General features: G+C 34.4%; 1 protein-coding gene across 1 annotated transcript; it reads right to left on the bottom strand.

Annotated features, from left to right (window-relative positions):
• Positions 1-1497: 1497 nt before the first annotated feature.
• LOC100246387 (beta-amyrin synthase) lies at positions 1498-7755 on the bottom strand. The gene is made up of 19 exons (XM_002270015.5): positions 7659-7755; positions 7097-7295; positions 5295-5480; positions 5100-5189; positions 4820-5008; positions 4648-4732; positions 4379-4545; positions 4001-4189; positions 3766-3885; positions 3556-3675; positions 3338-3460; positions 3155-3253; positions 2981-3037; positions 2815-2861; positions 2545-2688; positions 2266-2443; positions 2102-2182; positions 1877-1960; positions 1498-1758 (listed from the first exon to the last, which is right to left on the bottom strand). The coding sequence occupies exons 2-19, from the start codon at positions 7292-7294 to the stop codon at positions 1636-1638; spliced, it is 2280 nt and encodes a 759-aa protein (XP_002270051.2). The 5' UTR covers position 7295; positions 7659-7755; the 3' UTR covers positions 1498-1635.
• Positions 7756-21050: the final 13295 nt, after the last annotated feature.

The raw sequence follows: 21050 nt of genomic DNA, 5'->3' as shown, positions 1-21050 counted from the left end.
TTTTCGAATTAAATTTCTATTCCTGAAAATTCCGATATTCACATTAATTTATTTAATTATTATTATTTTATTTATTTATTCTAAAAATCCATTTTAAACAATTCATTTAAAACTTTCGATTTCCGAATTAAATTGTTATTTCTGAAAATTTCGATATTCACATTAATCTATTTAATTATTATTATTTTAGTTATTTATTTCAAAATTCCATTTTAAACAATTCTTCAAAATTCCAATTTCTGAACTTAATTTCCCATTTCCAAAATTCTAATTTCTTTCAAATTTAATATCCAAAATTCTAATTCTTAAATTTAATTCTCAAGACTCCAATCCTCAAATAATTTTCGAGACTTCAATTTCCAAATAATCAAAAATCTAATTTTCTCTCGAACAAATTTTGATTTCACTCCGATTTTTTTAAATAATGTTATATTTCTTTTAATTTTTATACAAACAAGAATGATGAATCTTCATAATTCCTAAATAATGGAATTTGTGATATTAATTCATGCAAGATTAATCGGGTTTTGGTGGGGGCCCCACATACATGATCTTATGATCTATTGATTGATTTGATTGATTGACTCGGCTATCATACATGATTTATTTATCCTGCTCTCCGACATGCATGCTATTATTTCTTACTTGTGCACTAACCTCTCTCTTGATAGCGCATGGTGGCTCGTCGCCTAGGTACGCACCTACTTTCACTCTGGTAATTGTCCAAGCATATTTTGATTCTCACGTGTGCATGATTTATTCTGGGTACTCATTGATCTACTCGTCCACTGCCATGATTGCTTCATTTTATTAGTAGAGACCCGTTTTTAGGGACTTAGAAGGGTGCTATGGTTTTTACCGTACCTTCCTGATAAGTAACCTGGCCCCCGAACCCGATCCGGTTTTTCACAGATCACCTTTTCCAAATAAGGAGTCACACTTAGGGTTTTTCTTTCTTATTTTGTTTACCCTTTTAAAAATAAAACAAAAATAAGTGGCGACTCCAAGTCATTTTCTTAATAAATAAAAATCAATCATTTTTTCTAAATAAAATCGAGCTCGCCATCGAGTGGGAAACGCATGAGCCGAAATGCGGGGTCCACACCTACACTATACACTCCACGCCCCTTGTGTAATTTATTGATTTTTTTTTTTCTTCTTCACACATCAAGCAATCATGCAACTTTTATTTTTATTTATTTCCTTCTATAGTCCTTATGTTTTCTTTAAAAAAAAAAAAAAAAAACTCCAACTTTATTTTTCTTTTTCAATTTTTTTTATTCATTTGAATATTCGAAATTCCTCGAAATTTCATCAATAAAACAATTTATATTCATAAATTTTTAATATTATGATATAAAATATCTGTGTAAAAGAGTTTTTTTTGAATAAAGAAGACAAAAAAAATTTAATTTATACTTAAGGCTTTTAAGAATGAAAAAACTTTTCTATCCTTGATAAATTAATTTATTTAATTATTTTATTTGAAGACTTGCATTGTTATATTACTATTGATCTTGTATTGACTCATACATTTAAAATGAGTACATTCACATATGACGAAACACCTTATTTTGGTTTAAAGAAAGAAAGAAGATAGCATATGGAGGAAAACATCCTACTTGAGCTTAATGCTTATAGCTTTTGGAGAGGCTTTAGAACACGTCTACGGTACATTCCAAGAGCCCATGTCGGGAAAATGTTTCTATAGCTCGCATAGTGTTGCATACAGTTATTCATGTAGACTCCAGTGACTTCCTGTGATCATTATTTCAAGGTTAAGATGCATCCAAATACAAAGAAGGAAACAATGTCTGTAAAAACAGTTTTGATCAGTTAATAACTTATAACCAACCAAGATCTTAGTGAGAATTACCTCTTGAGGGAAATCCCCATTGTCCAACTGTGAGTTAATTAGTAGCTTAGCTGCTTTGTGTAGAGGGGTTGGATCACTCTCGACCTAGTCTAGAAGAAACAATAAAAAAATTTAGTTCTTGCAAATTATTTAGCTAGGGAAATTTGGAATTTCTATCAAATTATATTTCAATTTCGTTAGCATTTATCAGAAGCGACCATTAAACAAATCAAATTTGAGAGTAACCTGTCCGGCTTCAATTAGACCCATCAAACACCATGCGGTTTGTACCAAATTTGTGTGATCCCCCTCTAAGTGTACATACACCTGTACAATGAAGATTGAACTGAACAGTAAAAACTCCAACTCATATTTTCCAAGCAATGACATTGAGTTAGAATGAGAATTACCATATCTGGGCACGAAAGATAGCTCTCTCCCCAACCACCATTTGCCTTCTGCTTTGAAAGCAAAAAGTCGACACCTTTACGAACGGTTTTGCTGTTTGAGTATGTTTTCCCAACAGCAGCTAACCCTGATAATGCAAACCATGCAGCATAGGTGAAGCAAACTCCCCAGCCACCATACCTGCCAATATTGTTTGACATGAGAATTTTTACTTCAAACTCAGAACCATCATCCATTTCCATCTCCTCAACTAAGTAGCCAGAATCGAAAGAGATGCATACCAAGATCCATCCGGCCTCTGCACATTCTCGACATAACGGGTTGCCTTTTCTGTGAAGTTGTCTACTTCTTTCCTTCTATGATTAGGATACAATTTCTTGAACAACAGGAGAGTCTGGATAGTTGATGATGTGCATTCCACATACCTAAATCGCCAAATAGGTAACATTAATGAGTGTATATGATGTGAAAGTGGACATGGAAATGTAAATGGAAATGGTGCATGGACACAGACATAGAAACGGAAATGAATTAGATGAATAACAACTTACTCATGCTCGGTGACTATGTTGGCGAAAAGTTCTGAAGGATTCAACTTCTGAGAAATAAAAGAAAGTGAATCAAAACCAAGAATCTGTTAGTCGTAGACTCAACTACATTCACTGAGGCCTCAAAACTTTGGTACAACTACATCCATTTGTGATTGAAAGAAATTACCTCCAACCATTCTTCAGCTCCTGCTGGTTCCCAAACAGCCACACCACCACTTTTGCCCTTTGGAAAATTACAAAAAATGGGCCATGGTTTGAGACTTTGTGAATTTACAAAATATGAATATTAATCTGGCAGCAATTTTGAGTGTCACAAGTGAAGCAAAATATGTATACGTACTTGCAAGGAGAAAAGGAAATTGACGGCATCAAATAAGCGTTGAGGTTCGGCCTTTTCCCCGACAAGTTCTTTTGGAAATTGTGATAATAACAACAAGACCTGTGGGAAAAAAATGGGATATGCATGAGGAACTTCTGTATTAATTACTGCAGTATATGATCGGAATAAAGCTATATATCCTACCCTCAACGCTTCGGATGTGCAGTCAGAGACTTGCCAACCATGATCGCGATCAGAGAAAGTCCAGGCTCCTTTTGAAAAGTGACGATACCTACTCCGGTAGTCACCTGATGGATTTTCTTGACACTGCAATTTAAATTTGGTATCATAATGGTTGTAAGCTTAATGAAGATACAGAGCATGGTAGTGGTAGAGGTTTTGGGAGTGAATAGGTAAGAAACCTGTGATAATTTAACATAGTCGTGACCTTTCTTGAGAGTAGTCCCGTATTCTTCAACCATACCACTTTCCAGGATGGCCTGAATGCAAAGAGAAGTGTCCCATAGTTGACTCCCAAAACTCTGCAATTAAAGCAACAAGTCAGCATTATGGATGGTGAATTTGGAGGTGATAATCGAGTATAGCCAAAATGGTTGGGTGTTGTAACAAACCTGCACTTTCATTCCATCCTCTGCCATCCATAAGTAGTCAGGAATTCGGGCAAGGTGATGCTTGAAAGCATCTGAATTTGAGTCTGGATTCTCTGCCCAAACAGCCATCATGTGGAAAGCCTGTAGAAATTAATGTTGCTCCCATATAAGAACAATGTTTAAACCTTCAATTAACCCAATGCATTCCAACATTCTTTCTAATATATTCTGCCTCTTCTCTCACACTCTCACTTACCTTCTCCACACACCCAGGAGTTATATATCTACTGTTCTCATCTTCCCAGTGAATGATATCAATTGCTTTCTTTACAGCCCTCTCTCTAATTTTGGAGACGGGCCAATGTTTCAGAATCGGCTCACCAAAGTGATAAAGCCCACCCCAAAGCACATCTTGTATGAGGGAATGGGGGTAGTAGTAATCCTCCTGCATCCGTTCAATATTTTAGTACAAGGTTAATGGGGGTGGGGGTGGGGGTGGGGGTGGGGGTGGGGATGGATTTAACAGGCCCCCTTTCACAAAAAAAATTGCACTAAAAAAATACAAAGAGTCTCATTATAAAACCAAAACTAGCGACTGCAAAATCCCAAACCACTTTCTCTACAATCAACCAACCTTTGCGCATAAAAGCCGCGCTTTAGCCCAATTGATTTCATGGTATGGTTCAGTGTGCATTTCTTCCCTCAGTTGTAGAACCAGATCAGTAATGGGTGCCTGAAACCTTGTGCCGTATAAATACGACATAGGCATGTAAATTGTTCGACAGTAGCACCACATTTTATCTGCAACACAAACATTACCATAGAAAACAAGTTCATAAAATAAAACCATGAAGCCTAATTGAGATCAAAATACTAAATATACAAGTACTGCATATTGCTTACCTGGATGCATGGGCAAAAATGAAGGGAAAAGCCAGAACTCTGGTGGCAAAGGGTTGCAGCCAGACCACTCATACAGTCCAAACACCTTAAAACAGACAAAAACCAATTAAGCCAATAGCAATGGAAAATCTTTCTTCCAAACCAACAGAAGATCACCAACTTATGAACTCACCGAGAGATAACACTTCCCCCAAGATGGTGAATGGGTTGCACCACCGCGATCGACAATCCATTTCCTTCCTGCTGCCACAGCCTTGTCATCAGGTCCTACTCCTAGTATACGCATGGAGATGTAGTTGAGGGTTGTTCCAAGCATTGTGCTATGCCCCTCAATATGGAATCCCCACCCACCATCTTCATTCTAATCATCCAACACATTCCATTACTATTCCAAATAGGAGATGAACATATTGTGAGCCAATTAAAGATGATGAGATGAGTTTGATTAGTACTTGATGGTTAGTAATGTAGCGAAGAAGCTCCACTTTGTGTTCCGGTGTTAGGGCTATATTCAGGGTTCCAGTAAAGTATAACACCATGATCTGCACATCAATTTGAAATAACACTTTTAAGAGTTAGTTAATTCAGAAATTAAATTCAATAATCATTTTTTTTCTCTTCAAAAAAGGGGTACTTAGAAAACATACCAAAGGAGGTGTGAAAAACAAAGGACCAGTGTTCTCAGCAGGCCAGTGACCATCCTTGGCCTGGATGGCTCTATTCAGCCTCACAGATTTCCTTACTGCAGTTGTCACTGCTTCATATGTTACTTCTTCATTTTCTCCCAGCCTCACTGGTGGTATGCTCAAATCTATTTTGTTTTCCTTGATAAGCTGTGATTTTTAAATTAGACATCGGAATTGAGGGATTATGTTGTCAGAATTCAAACTTCCTTGTGAAATTGAAAATGATTTTTCATAAGTAATTTATTTGTAACAAATGCAAACGATTTTTTTTTGTTTTTTTGTATCATTTTCAATTCAAGCAAGTTAAAAAAAAAAAACAAAAACAAAAAAATGCGACACAAGATTTCAGGCACCTAAGAAAACAGTTTTCGATTTTTTAGAACAAAAAATCAAGAAAATACGTCTGTTAATCAAAAACTATTTTCTATTTTCTACTTTCAAATAACATATTTTACTCGTTTTCTACTATTTTCACTTATTATCTAAGGGTTATTTTAAAAAATAATTATACAAACATGTAGAATAATTAAAAGTAAAATAATAAACATAAAAATTGTTTTTAAAACGTATTTAAAAAAATATTAAAAACAAGTTACAAATATTTTAGATTTTTAAATAAACCTAACATTAAAGAATATTTAAAAAAAAACTATTTTCAAAAATTATTTTTTAGAATTGTTTTTACTAACATTTTTCTATTTATCAGAGCAAAAAATAAAGAAAAAAAATGAAAAATGCTTGGTAAACAGAAAACTGTTTTTAATTTTTTATTTTTAGGAACAAAAAACTTGTAAGATAACATCTTTTAGTTTTTTTCAAATGTTTTCACTTGTTTTGTAAGAGTTATTTTAAAAATTAATTATATAAACATGTAGAATAATTAAAAATAAAGTACTAAATATAAAATTATTTTTAAACATATTTAAAAGTATTAAAAATAGATTAAAAATATTTCAAGTTACCAAATAGACATTTGTACTACAAAATATTATAGAATAGTTTTTAAAAATTGCCTTTCATAACTATTTTCGAAAGTAGTTACCAAATAAGGCCTAATGTCTTACCATTTTTGAAAATTAACTAATCGAAGATGCTACATACGCTATCACTTTTATCATATTTTTTATTATATACATTCCCGGCAAGTAAAATTATATTTACTAAAAAGTGATTAGTTGTATTAAATATATATATATAATAGCATTTTACATTTACTAAATTTTCACTGTACAAGGTGGCAAAGATGACAAAGGTTTTGGCCTTTTTTTAAAAGAAATATAGATATTTGCTTTTCGGCAACTAAATATATGTCCTGATCATCAAATTTCCAATATGAGGAGCTTAGTTGTTAGTTGCATGAAGTGTGGTTTGGCCATATCACTGTCCTAAACCTGAAGTATCTTTTTCCTTGGTAGTTTTCAAAGAATATCAAAGTATGACCATTAATTACCAGTTGGTGCCCAAAGGCAAGTACGGTCCTCTCACGCCCACCCCTAGCTGCATCTTCCCGTCTAACTGGAAACTCAGTGATTTTAGGCCAAGACCCACAACAAATTTTAGTTGAAAACCCATATATATATATATATATATATATATATATATATATATATATATGTATGTATAAATTTCCATGAAGGCCCTTTAATTAATATTAAATTTTATTGTGATCACTTCATCAACCTCAGAAGCAAAATACCATGCTGGAAGATAGTAGAGGAAAATTTTTAATCCAAAGGTATCATCATGAATAAAAGAGCATATACCTGCATCCTCATTAGGAGATCCCCATTAGGTTTGTAGCGAAACCGATTCGTTGTGAAATTCTCCTGAACTTTCCTGACCTCTTCTCGCTCTTCTGGGGTCCCAGCTTCAGGGTCGAACTCCCAGATCTGCCTGCCAACAAAGTTGTTGAGGCTGTACAGCCATGGACCATGCCCTTCTGCAACTTTGAGCTTCCACATACTGCATATTTGTTTATATGTATAAACATCCGAAATCACTTCAGTTCATGCAGTACCATTATTAACCATTAATCATATACTGTCAAGCATAGAAATATCGAGATCATTGTTTCCCATAATTTAAAACAAGACCAACTCCAATTTCACAGAGAAGACATGCAAACAATTGCAGAAGCAGAAGAACAAACGGAAGGAGAAGGGATAAAACTGATTTTTCCAGGTTAAAAAAATAAAAAGGAAGCCTGCATGTTATAATTCAAAACAAACCTACCCAGAAAGTTAGTTTTTGCATAGAATTCTAAAGAAGCGATATATATACATAATCATTTTGATAGAAAAAGAGATAATTTTACAAACTATGAACCTGAACTTTGTCAGTGGAAGATGAATGCGAAGAGAGGTTCAGGAGGAGCTGATGAGAAGCGGGAGAGGTGGCTCACTCCTGTATATAGACTCCCAATGAGCAAAGGGAAGGACGTGGCTGAATATAGTAATTTAATTATAAAATGTTTAATTGTTTTTGGTGAGCATACAGTCTATACTATATGGTGGCAGTACTACTCAGAAAGTACTCGAGGGAGGGGCCCATTTCTGACTGCGTCGTTAATGTTTCACTTAATTAATAAATGAATCCCGTAGTTGGCATTCAGCCTACGTGGAGAAATGTAGGCCTGGGCTTTGATAATTCATGCCCCATAATTTGTCCATAAATCTGTGTAAAATTAAAAATAAAATAGAATAAAGAAAAAGAGGACAAGCTTTATGGGAATGATTTTTTACGTGATTTTCGACCAAAACTTTTGTTCCAATAGAAATTTTATTAGAATTATAAAATATTTATAATAGAATCTAAAATAAAATAAAATAAAATAAAAATTGAATTGAGAGGAGAGGTATGCTAGGATCGGTCTTGGCGTGCCTCAAAGCCTTGGGTTGTGAGCCTAGGGTTGAAAGGAGGAGGCAATTCTTGACCCATCCTGGCCATTGTCTGCGGTACAACTCTGTGTTTTGCAAAGCTGAAGGTCAGTAATTATCAAATTGGTTGGCAGATGAGATTTGATTTTTGTGGTGACCATTCAATTACATTTTTATTTTTTTCATTATAATTTTTTTGGAGTAGTTAAAAAATTAATTATGCCATTGTCAGGCTTTAAAGTCTCGACTTAGCATTAGAGATACTCATCAAGCATCCAGCTAACTGTACAGTAATATAAATAGGTAAGTTTTCTCCTTGTGAGACCCAAACCGACTCTTTTATCTTAAGATCATAGGGATAGGTTTAGATATTAACTTGGGACAAAAATAATTGAGTTTTTTTTTTTTTTTATATTTAAAAAAGTCAAATACTTAAAACAGGGAATAGAAATGGATGCAAAAAATAAACAACTATAATAATAATAATAATAATAATAATAATAATAACCTAGACTATGGGGCTGATATCCATGCGAATATGCAGGTCCCTTCCTCTATCCTATAACCAACAGTATTTTTTTTTAGTCAACCTTATGAAGTGATATTTATTTTATAAATAAATAAATAAATAAATAAAAATTAAAGATAACTAATGGTTTAGTAAAGTTGGTAAACTTGAAGGAAGTACATAAAGTGATTAGAAATTTTAATAAAGATTGATAAAAGTGAAAAGAATTACGTAATAGGTTTTAATTAAGTAAAGGCTTCTTGAAAACTACATTATATTAATCGGGTTTCGATGTTGTTAATTTTTCACAATTTGATTTCATGAATCATTAAATATATAATAATAATAATAATAGTTATATTAAAAATTAAATTATAATTAAATTAAATTATGTTAAAATTCAATTCTACATCAAAAAAATCATTATACTTCCAAAAAAAGAATACCAAAATGCGTTGTCAAAATTAATTTTTTTTTGTCTTTCACATATTGTGAACTCAAAGAAAGGTGAGCACGTACACTATTACAATTTCTTTTTCTTTTTTTTTTTTTAAAAAAAAAATTCATAATGCATTATCTAGGTTTTTAAATAATTAAAAAATATAAAATAAAATAAAATGGATTAATGGTTATAATGATTGGACGGTGCATACAGGTGTTTAGAGGGGTCTAAAGGTATGCTCCTCCTCTTCTTTCTCATGATGACACTCGTGGGCGAAGAGGTTAAAGCTATTTATCAACCATGGTCCAAACCCAAATGTTTTTTTTTTTTTTTCATTAATTTTTATCTGAATTTACTTGGGTTATTACTTAGATCATGTATCTTTTTTATGCCGACAAGTTTTTATTTTCGATGTTGAAGTGATAGGATTTAAATTCCGCAACATATGGATAGGATATGGCTAAAAAAGCAAACAAATTCCAAGCAAAAATATAAAAGAAAGAATTTAATATGATGTAAAATTACAAGCCGAACAAGAGAAAACAGAGGAGAAAGAGTAGGAAAAAGGGAATGATAGGTGTAGGCAAAATGCGAGCAAAAAATGAATTTTTGCAATATGCTGAACTGTCATTATCAGGGATGCTATGGTACGGAGGTGGGAACCGAGAGATATTTAATAGAACACCACCTTAATCTAAATTTTGAAAACAAATTACTTTCAGTAAAAAACCAAAAAAACAAACACCATCTTAATATTTAATAGAACTTAATTTAATTTAAGATTAAATAGTTCTTAATACTATAAAACATTAAGTTGTTTGTTTTTTATATGCTAGAAATCAACATCTTAATGTATTAAGAAAAATAATTTTTAAATTGATTCTTATCTCACAAAATTTTTTTTTTTAACATATTTCTAAAAGTTTTAAGATAATAAAAATGATTTTAAAAGTTGTTGAAGTTAAAGTCCTGGAAAAAGAAAAAAAGGTGATGGTCTATAAAGATGTTGATAGAAGAGGAAAATGATAAAGACAAGAAGATTTATTTTGATAACAAGAATTAAAAGTTGAGATTTTCTAATGGATTTAAAAATATTACTTTTCTATATTGAAAAGATTAAGTATTTTGTCTTTTGTGATTCAATTTAAAATATTAAAAAATAAGTAATAAGTTAAATAAAAAGTTAAAAACAAATACCCTCTTACTAATAAGTTTTAAAAAATAAACATTCTCTTAGATTATTTTCTCCTCAATGCTTAATCGACAATCAAATAAAAAACAATTATAATTTCTTTCTTTCTTTTCCCTTTCCTCTCTCTTTCTTTTTATTTTTTTTTTATTTTAAACTTTTTAACAACCAAACATAGTTATAGTTCATTAATCCTTAAGTGACTTATTTGCTTTTGGGTAACTACATTATATATCCTGATCATCAAATTTCCAATATAAGGAGGAGCTTAGTTAGTTGCAAAAAGTGTGGGTAAGATGACTTAGTTATTAGTTGCAAGTACGGTCCTCTCATGCCCACCCCTAGGCTGCATCTTCCCATCCAACTGAAAACTTAGTGAATTTAGGCCAAGACCCATAACAAAGTTTAGTTGAAAACCCATGTATATGTATGTATGTATGTATGTATGTATGTATGTATGTATAAATTTCTATAAAGGCCCTTTAATTAATATTAAATTTTATTGTGATCACTTCATCAACCTCAGAAGCAAAATACCATGCTGGAAGATGGTGGAGGAAAATTTTTCATCCAAAGATACCATCATGAATAAAAGAGTGTATACCTGCATCCTCATTAGGAGATCCCCATTAGGTTTGTAGCGAAACCAATTCTTTGTGAAATTGTCCTGGACTTTCCTGACCTCTTCTCGCTCTTCTGGGGTCCCAGCTTCAGGGTCGTGTTGGGCTTTGTGGAGCCTAGTTTTGTTTGATTCGGTTTGACGACCCGACCCGAATAATATTGCATGGCATTTTAATGGAAGATTTATTAAGGCCTATTAGGCCCGTTTAGCCCATTATGAAACCACCTTTTGTAATTAGGGTTTTTTATATGGTGGGGTTGCCGTGTTATATATATAGAGAGAATATTGTAGTCACTAAGTTGTACTCTGTATTCTTCCCTAATAATAGTGATATCCCTGCAACTCCGTGGATGTAGGCAAATTGCCGAACCACGTAAATACTGTCTTGTACGTGTGATTGTTTTTCTTTGGCGTGTGTTTTCTCTAATTTTTGTTTCTCACGGGTTGGGAATTCGGTTTAATTCCCTACAACTGGTATCAGAGCCTAGGGTTAGGTTTGAGTGGGAGCAATGGCAGAGGAAGCAGGAAATGCGTCTGAAATAGAAAAGTTTGATGGCACAGACTTTGCGTATTGGAGGATGCAGATTGAAGATTATCTCTATGGGAGGAAAAACTTTTAAGAAGTGGAAGGCCATAGTTGAGACAGAAACAGGTTTGAAAGTAAAATGTTTGAGGTCAGATAATGGAGGAGAGTACATAGATGGAGGGTTTAGTGAGTGTTGTACTGCACAGGGAATTAGAATGGAGAAGACCATTCCTAGGACACCACAGCAGAATGGTGTGGCTGAGCGCATGAACAGAACTCTCAATGAGCATGCTAGAAGTATGAGGTTGCATGTTGGACTACCAAAATTTTTTGGGCTGATGCTATTAGCACTGCAGCTTACCTGATAAACAGAGAACCATCAGTTCCCATGGAGTTCAGACTTCCTGAGAAGGTTTGGAGTGGTAAAGAGGTGAAGTTTTCACATTTAAAAGTTTTTGGTTGTGTATCTTATGTTCATATTGATTCTGTTGCTTGTAGTAAACTTGATGCAAAGTCAAAAATATGTTTTTTCATTGGCTATAGTGATGAGAAATTTGGCTATAGGTTTTGGGATGAACAAAACAGGAAAATCATCAGAAGTAGAAATGTGATATTTAATGAATAGGTTATGTACAAGGACAGGTTAACTGTAGTGTCAGATGTTACAGAGATAGATCAAAAGAAATCTGAGTTTGTTAACTTAGATGAATTGACTGAAAGTACTGTCCAAAAAGGGAGTGAAGAAGATAAAGAGAATGTAAATTCACAGGTAGATTTGAGTACACCTGTAGCTAAAGTTCGCAGATCTTCCAGGAACATTAGACCTTCGCAGCGTTATTCACCTGTTTTAAATTATCTCCTGTTGACTGATGGTGGTGAGCCAGAGTGTTATGATGAAGCCTTGCAAGATGAGAATTCAAGCAAGTGGGAGTTAGCCATGAAGGATGAGATGGATTCCCTATTGGGGAATCAGACATGGGAACTAACTGAATTGCTAGTAGGAAAGAAGGCTTTGCACAACAAGTGGGTATACAGAATAAAGAATGAGCATGATGGTAGCAAACGTTACAAGGCCAGATTAGTTGTTAAAGGGTTTCAACAGAAGGAGGGCATTGACTACATAGAGATATTTTCTCCAATTGTGAAGATGTCAACAATTAAACTTGTACTTGAAATGGTGGCTGCAGAAAACTTACATCTTAAGCAGTTAGATGTGAAGACAGCATTCCTTCATGGTGACTTGGAGGAAGACCTTTACATCATTCAGCCAGAAGGGTTCGTTGTTCAGGGACAAGAGAATCTAGTTTGCAAATTGAGAAAGAGCTTGTATGACCTTAAACAAGCTCCTAGACAGTGGTACAAGAAGTTTGACAATTTTATGCATAGAATTGGGTTCAAGAAATATGAAGCTGATCATTGTTGCTATGTTAAGTCCTTTGACAATTCTTACATCATATTATTGTTGTATGTGGATGATATGCTTATTGTAGGGTCTGACATTGAGAAGATTAATAATTTGAAGAAACAATTGTCCAAACAGTTTGCAATGAAGGATTTGGGAGCTGCAAAGTAAATCCTTGGTATGAGAATCATTAGAGACAAGGCTAATGGTACATTGAAGCTTTCACAATCAGAGTATGTGAAGAAAGTTCTCAACAGGTTCAACATGAATGAAGCTAAACTAGTGAGCACACCCTTGGGTAGTCATTTCAAACTAAGCAAAGAACAGTCACCGAAGACAGAAGAAGAAAGGGACCATATGAGCAAGGTGCCTTATGCCTCAACTATTGGCAGCTTGATGTATGCTATGGTGTGTACAAGGCCAAACATTGCACATGCAGTGGGAGTTGTGAGCAGATTCATGAGTAGGCCTAGAAAGCAACATTGGGAGGTAGTCAAGTGGATTTTAAGATATCTGAAGGGTTCATTAGATACATGTCTTTGCTTCACAGGTGCAAGTTTGAAACTGCAGGGTTATGTAGATGCTGATTTTGCTGGTGATATTGATAGTAGAAAGAGTACTACTGGGTTTGTTTTTACTTTAGGTGGTACAGCTATATCATGGACTTCAAATTTATAGAAGATTGTTACTTTGTCTACTATAGAAGCTGAGTATGTTGTAGCAACTGAAGTTGGAAATGAGATGATTTGGCTACATGGTTTCTTAGATGAATTGGGTAAGAAGTAGGAGATGGGCATTCTACGACAATTAGAGTGCAATTTTTCTTGCCAAAAATTCAGCTTTTCATTCAAAGTCGAAACATATACAAACAAAATACCACTTTATCCGTTATCTTGTTGAGGATAAACTGGTAATACTTGAGAAGATTTGTGGATCTAAGAACCTTGCAAACATGTTGACTAAGGGTGCCACTATTGAGAAGTTGAAGTTGTGCGCAGCTTCAATTGGTCTTCTAGCTTGAGGACAGGAGGATGAGTTGTAGGGATGAGGGATTGTTTCTTGGAGGATAGCGGTTTGATGTTGGTGATTGGACTAGTCTCCAAGTGGGAGATTTGTTGGGCTTTGTGGAGCCTAGTTTTGTTTGATCCAGTTTGACGACCCGACCCGAATAATATTGCATGGTTTTTTAATGGGAGATTTATTGAGGCCTGTTAGGCCCGTTTAGTCCATTATGGAACCACCTTTTGTAATTAGGGTTTTTTATATGGTGGGGTTGCCGTGTTATATATATAGAGAGAATATTGTAGCTGCTAAGTTGTACTTTGTATTCTTCCCTGATAATAGTGATATCTCTGCAACTCCGTGGATGTAGGCAAATTGCTGAACCACGTAAATACTGTCTTGTGCATGTGATTGTTTTTTTTTGGCGTGTGTTTTCTCTAATTTTTGTTTCTCATGGGTTGGGAATTCGGTTTAATTCCCTAAAGGTCGAACTCCTAGATCTGCCTGCCAACATAGTTGTTGAGGCTGTACAACCATGGACCATGCCCTTCTGCAATTTTGAGCTTCCACATACTACATATTTGTTTATATATATAAAAATCCTCATCACTTCAGCTCATGCAGTAACATTATTATCCATTAACCATATACTATCAAGTATAGAAATACGAGATCATTGTTTCCCATAGTTTAAGACAAGACCGACTCCAATTTTACAAAGAAGACATGCAGACAATTGCAGAAGTAGAAGAAGAAACGGAAGGAGATGATTTAAAAACTGATTTTTCCAGGTTAAAAAAGAAAAAAAAGAAAAAAAAGAAAAAAAAAGAAAAAAAAAAGGAAGCTGCATGTTATAATTCAAAAACAAACCTACCCAGAAAGTTAGTTTTTGCATAGAATTCTAAAGAAGCGATATATGTAAATAATCATTTGATAGAAAAAAAAAATTACGAAGTATGAACCTGAACTTTGTTTGTGGAAGATGTAGGCGAAGAGAGGTTGAGGAGTTGATGAGATGCGAGAAAGGTGGTCACTTCTTTATATAGACTCCCAATGAGCAAATGGAAGGACGTGACTAAATATAGTAATTTAATTATAAAATGTTTAATTGTTTTTGGAGAGCATACAGTCTATATACTATATGGTAGTAGCACAACTCAGGAAATACTCGAGGGAGGGGCCAATTTCTGACTCATAAAAATAATTTGTCCATAAATCTATGTAAAATTAAAAATAAAATATAATAAAGAAAAAGATGATAAGCTTTATGTGAATGATTTTTCACATGATTTTCGACCAAAACTTTTATTCCAATAGAAATTTTATTAGAATTATAAAATAATTATAATAGATTCTAAAATAAAAATTGAATTGAGATGAGAGGTAAGCTAGGATTGGTCTTGGCGTGCCTCAAAGTCTTGGGTTGTGAGCCTAGGGTTAAAAGGAGGAGGCAATTCTTGACCCATCCTGGCCATTGTCTGCAGTATAGCTTTGTATTTTGCAAAGCTGAAGGCCAATTATTATCAAAGGGAAACTTGTGTTTCGATGGGCCAATTTGTGAAATATATGGTTTTTGGAACCCATGTTTATGAAATATTAAAAACAACTTTTAATGTGGAAAGTTATATGTGTTTCATGCACTTTGAGTCAGCCGCCTTTTTGTGCCGAGTTTGCCTCTTCGAGTATCTAGGTCAGCAGCATCTGCAGGCCATGTTAGCATGGGCTGAAACTGAACTGGTTGAAAACTCCAAAATCAAAAATTGAGCTTCCCACAAAAACACCTTAGCCGACGGTTCTTTCTTCTCTCTCTCTCATTTGATACTCATTCCTCTCATCTTTCTTCACTCTGTCACCGAGGCGATTTGAGTTTCCCACAAAAACACCCTAGCCACCGGTTCTTTCTTCTCTCTCTCTCATTTGATACCCATTCCTCTCATCTTTCTTCACTCTGTCACCAAGGCGATTTGAGCTTCCCACAAAAACACCCTAGCCACCGGTTTTTTCTTCCTTCTTTCTCATTTGATACCCATTCCTCTCATTTTTCTTCACTCTATCACCGAGGCAAAGCAGAGAACCGTGTAGAGTTTTAAAAATTTTCTGTCATTTCAGTTGAGAAGCCCTTAATCCCATTTGTCTCATCTCAGATTTTCTCTCTCGAGCTAACCCATTCCTTTGTTTTGCATTCGCATTCGCATTCACATTCATGAAAATTCTGCTATTTGTCTGGGTTTTTTCTCAACTATGTGTGGCTCAAATTTTGGCATTTAGGAGTTCGTAATGAGTTTTTAAATCTGTTCGTAATGAATCATCATCCGTATTTTCAATTCCATGAGTTTTTTTTGAGTTTCTACGGTTTTATTTGGATTGGAAAATTCCCGAAACTCTGCTGTTTTGATATCAAATGAAGGCAAGAATATGGGTAGGGAATCGTTTTGTTGAAAAACCCATTTGTTTTGGTTGTGGTTTTGAACTGAGAAAAATAGATTTTGAATTGATTTGCCAAAAAGGAATTTTGGTTTTTTCCCTTCTGTTTTTGGGTGTTGGGAAATATGAGATTTTTAGTGAAACCCATTTATTAGATTGTGTTTTTGGATTGGGCTTTGCAGTGGATTACCAAAAGGGAACACTTTTTCGGGAGGATGTATTTCTTTTGAGAGAGAAATAAGTGCTTCTGAAATGGTGATTTTTAGATTCCAAGTTACTCAGCTTTTTGGGTTCTTGTGATATTGATGGTTGATGGGTGCTAAAGTTGTTGTTGTTGTTTTTTTTTATTTTTTTTATTTTTTTTATGTGTATAGTTTAAATTCACGTCTCATTTCTTCAAATATTTTTTGTTAGTATATGTTACTCTTCTTGTTGATTAGTAATTGATATTGATTTAAAGATCTCTTTTAGAATATGGAAATAGGAAATGCTATATAGGAACTGTTGGTATCCATGTAGTGGTTTAATTTCCTTCATAACATTTTTGGAACTATGGAATGCAAGTAGAATGGATGAAATGCATATTGATCTATATATTTTTTGTTTTGTTTGTTTGTGACTGCTCCCATTTAGCACAAAATGATGTAGATTTGATAATTTTATCAGTTTGATTTTCATATATTCTTATAAAATTACTTCAACTATTAGGTAATTGCTATAAATGCTTAGAAAAAAGGATATGGGTTTTCAGCAGTTAAATTATTTGGTCAAATTTATATTTTATATGTACATGTAAGAATTGTAACCCTTCAAATGAAGTAACTAAATTTTCAATGACGTAAATTAAGAAATGAAAATTTGATGACACTATAATCTTAAGATAAATGGTTCTTTATGAATAAACAGTATGGGGAGGAGCCAGATCTCCATGGCTGACCATAAACCTGTTTAGATTCCGTTGGTTTTGTATTTACTGTAACAATACAAACTTCCAATCTTGATGAAGATGCCGTAAAAAAATAAGTTGAGCTAACAAAACCTTGTTTGTCATTATGGCTGACCAAATATTTAGTAGTGGTGTGTTGGAAAGAAAATGTTCACTTCTCATATTAGCCTTAGTAACTTCATTCCTTAACATTACGTAATTCCTTTGTCAATAAGTAGGCCATTTTGCAAGGATATAACCAATAAGTCACATTGCATAGGCTATATGCATAAAACATACTCAATTGCGCATAGAACTTACCAATCTATTAGGTACTACCTTAGCCCATCGTGTTTTATTTTGGTAATTAGTTGATTAACCTTATTCTACTGCTAAGTTAACCTTATGTACTAACTCATTATTCCTGAAAGTACAACCTTAATTGACTATAGGTACTGCCTTAGTCAACTTCAGGTACTACCTGAGCCTACCTTGAGTACTAGTTGTATGACAACTGGAAAATGCATTTATGAAGATTCAGATAATTCATATGTGAATAAAAATAGTCTTATTTTTTAACCCAATGGGGTAAGTTTTTCAAACATAGGACCCACACGCTGTTTTCAATCCATGCATAAATTAAATTGTATTCACTTCCACATACAACTTATCATGACATTATGTGTTTGATTACTCTGCTCATTTGGTTCTCCTTACCTTTACTATAGACTGTATTGTAGGTGCTATCTTAATTAGCCTTAGGTCCAACCTTAGTAATCTTTAGGTACTAGGTTAGTGATCCTTAGGTACTACCATAGTTGCACTTGCACACTACTTGTGTGCATTATCCAATTATCATGTCTGAAACTTAATTACGTAGTTCCTTGTTAGAAGCTTCGCAAGTGCGTATTTGACGTTTATATATTTCCTACATAAAAGTAGATGGAATCAACATACATAATTCCTTAATCTTTCGTTGTTGTATTGTTCGTAACCAATCTTTATGTCATTAAGGAAATGGAAGAGGAGATGTTTTGTTACATTCATGAAGATGGTGAGCTTGTTAAGACTTTTGTTGGGTCTGTCGAATATAAGGGTGCTCGGACCAATTGCATTGTTGTTAGCAAGAATATCTCACATTTTGAATTTGTTTCAAAAGTATGTGGTGAACTGAACTTGGAGCCTAATTCAATTAAATTGGATTTCACAATGAAGTTTGACCCATCATGTCTACTCCCATTGCATGATGATGTCGGCATAGTTAAGATGTTCAAATTCAATGACATGTTTTGTCGTGCCTATGTCTTCCAATGTACTGAAGGTGGTGATGGCTTCATTGGCCCTACTAGGTACCTAATGTTTTTCCACAAGAATTTCCCCTTTTGTATAATCACTTTTCACATATAGGTCGATGGATGAGCAATTTCTTTCCATGTGTTTTTCGCAGTGCCCCAACACCTATTGTTGCTTCAAACTCGACTCATGTTTCCTTCATTGGCGAGCCCTTATTGCACATGTCTAATGAGTCGGCCACGATTGAGTCATTTGGGTTTTCCCAAAGATGTGCTGAAACAAATATCATTCAACTTGAACGAAGCCGGTTCGAACATTCAATTATAGGTAGTGGACATACCTTCTCAAATGCCTCGGAGTTTTGAGATGCAATCTATTTAATGTCTTTGGCTGGAAAATTCCGATATTCTTACAAAAAGAATAGTTCAAAACACATGACCGTAGTAAGCACAATTGAAGATTGTCCTTGGAAAATCACTGCCCGTGTAATAGGGGATTCGAACATTGTTCAAGTACACACATTTTGAAATGTGCATAACCATTACTTGGAAGATGTTGCCTTGTCTCAGCCTTTAGTGAGATCGACTCGTGCCTCATTGGTCATTGATGATGTCATTTGATCTACTCCTGAATATCAACCACGACAAATTTGTAAGGACTTCGTTAGGAAACAAGGCATCCAGTTGACTTACCTTGAAACATGGAAAATGAAGGAGAATGCAAAAGAGAGAATTGATGGACTACCCAAAAATTATTACAAATTGTTGCCATAGATGTGTGAAAGAATGCTTGCAACAAATCCGGGATCGAGTGTTGAGTTGAGTTATTTCGATGATGGCCATTTTGAGCAGCTTTTTGTTGCTCATTCAATATCTATCCAAGGGTTTGTAAGGGGGTGTCGACCAATCATTGCAATTAATTTGGCCCATATGAGTGGGCCTTATGGCGGTGCTTTTGTTTTCAACCACCGCCTATGATGCTAATGACTCCATGTTCCCCTTAGCCTTTGGAGTGATGAGTTTAGAAAATTATGAAGATTGGTTGTGGTTCTTAGAAAAATTGAAGATAGTTGTGGGAAACAAGGAAGTTATTATTATCTCAGATAGACATCTTGCTCTTCTTCGTTGTGTTCCTAAGGTGTTTGGCATTGAAAACCATACCTATTGCTACCATCACTTAAAAGAGAATTTTAATAGTTTCTTGTCTAAGCATAACACACAAGGGAACAAGGGTAAAGAAAATGCATTGCAATTCCTAGATAGTATTGCGTATGAAAGGTTAGAACATGATTATAACGTTTCCATGTTTGAACTAAAAAAATACAATGAGGCTTTAGCCAAATGGGTTGAAGAAAATGCATTGCACCATTGGGCCATGTCAAAATTCCAAAAACAAAGATGTGATAAAATGATTACCAACCTTGCCGAGTCATTTAATGCTTGGTTACAAATTGAAAGACATCACTCCATTTGTAACTTTTTATTAGAGCACATGTCCAAGTTAGGTTATATGCTTGTGAAGTATAAAGAAGAGTCTAACAATTGGAAAGGGTGTATAGGCCCAAAAATTGAAGATAAGGTGCTGCAAAATATCGTAAAGGGTGAGGTGTATCCGGTCACTCCGTTCATGAATGGAGTATTTGGGGTATGTATCGGGAGAGCCTTGTTGAATGTAGACATTATGAACCATACATGCACTTGTAGGGATTGGCAAATATTGGGAATCCCTTGTGAACATGCTGGAACCGTTATTATTTCCATTGGCCAAAACGTTACTAATTTTGTTGATGATTGCTACAAATACCCAATGCAAGAGTTGATATATGGGGGCTCTTTCTCCGGAACAAAGACCCATGACATGCCCAGTGTGGATGATGATGGTTTGGTTCGATCTATCACTAGGGAGGTTCGCTTCTCTCTAAATCCTTCACATACAAAGCGCCCTCCCGGAAGGCCAAGGAAGAAGCGCATTGAGTCCCAATTTCAAGATAAATGGACGGTCTATTGCTCTTGTTGTCATATGTCCGGCCACAACATAAAAACGTGCAGGAATCCTTTGCCCTAAGTGTATATATGTCACCTTATTGCATTATGCAGATCTTGTATTACTGTATTTGAACTAACTTAAGTGAACTTGATCTCACCAAATGAGCGTTACTATTTCAATGTTATGTACCTTTGTTTTTACTTGCTATGTTCATTGAGTTAAATTATATTTATCTGATTATTATTTTCTTTCACAATGATGGAACTATGGTTGCAACACATCTTGTTTTATTGGCATTTACTCCAACTGCATGTCTTTGCTGCCATTACCTTGCTTAAACTAGTTTAAGCAAACTGCAGTATATATATATATATACCCTAACCCACCAACCTGAAATCTATACCATTGAATCCATGTATTTTGTTATACTATGTTTTCCACCATTTCCCCTTTCTCTTGCCACCACAACTTATCTTGTCTAACTACATACATGGTGGTTATTATCCCATTTTTTAATGTTCT

The sequence above is a fragment of the Vitis vinifera genome, chromosome 10 (assembly GCF_030704535.1).
Source record: "Vitis vinifera cultivar Pinot Noir 40024 chromosome 10, ASM3070453v1".
In the NCBI taxonomy this organism is placed as follows: domain Eukaryota; kingdom Viridiplantae; phylum Streptophyta; class Magnoliopsida; order Vitales; family Vitaceae; genus Vitis; species Vitis vinifera.
Note: the sequence above shows the minus strand (reverse complement) of the source record. Positions and strands in the feature narration are given on the sequence as shown.

Coding starts and splice junctions, on each gene's coding strand:
- LOC100246387 (XM_002270015.5), bottom strand. CDS start 7,294: ATGTGGAAGCTCAAAGTTGCAGAAGGGCATGGTCCATGGCTGTACAGC. Junction 5,009..5,099: donor GCTACATTACTAACCATCAA/GTACTAATCAAA, acceptor TTGGATGATTAG/AATGAAGATGGTGGGTGGGG. Junction 3,461..3,555: donor ACTATGTTAAATTATCACAG/GTTTCTTACCTA, acceptor TTTAAATTGCAG/TGTCAAGAAAATCCATCAGG.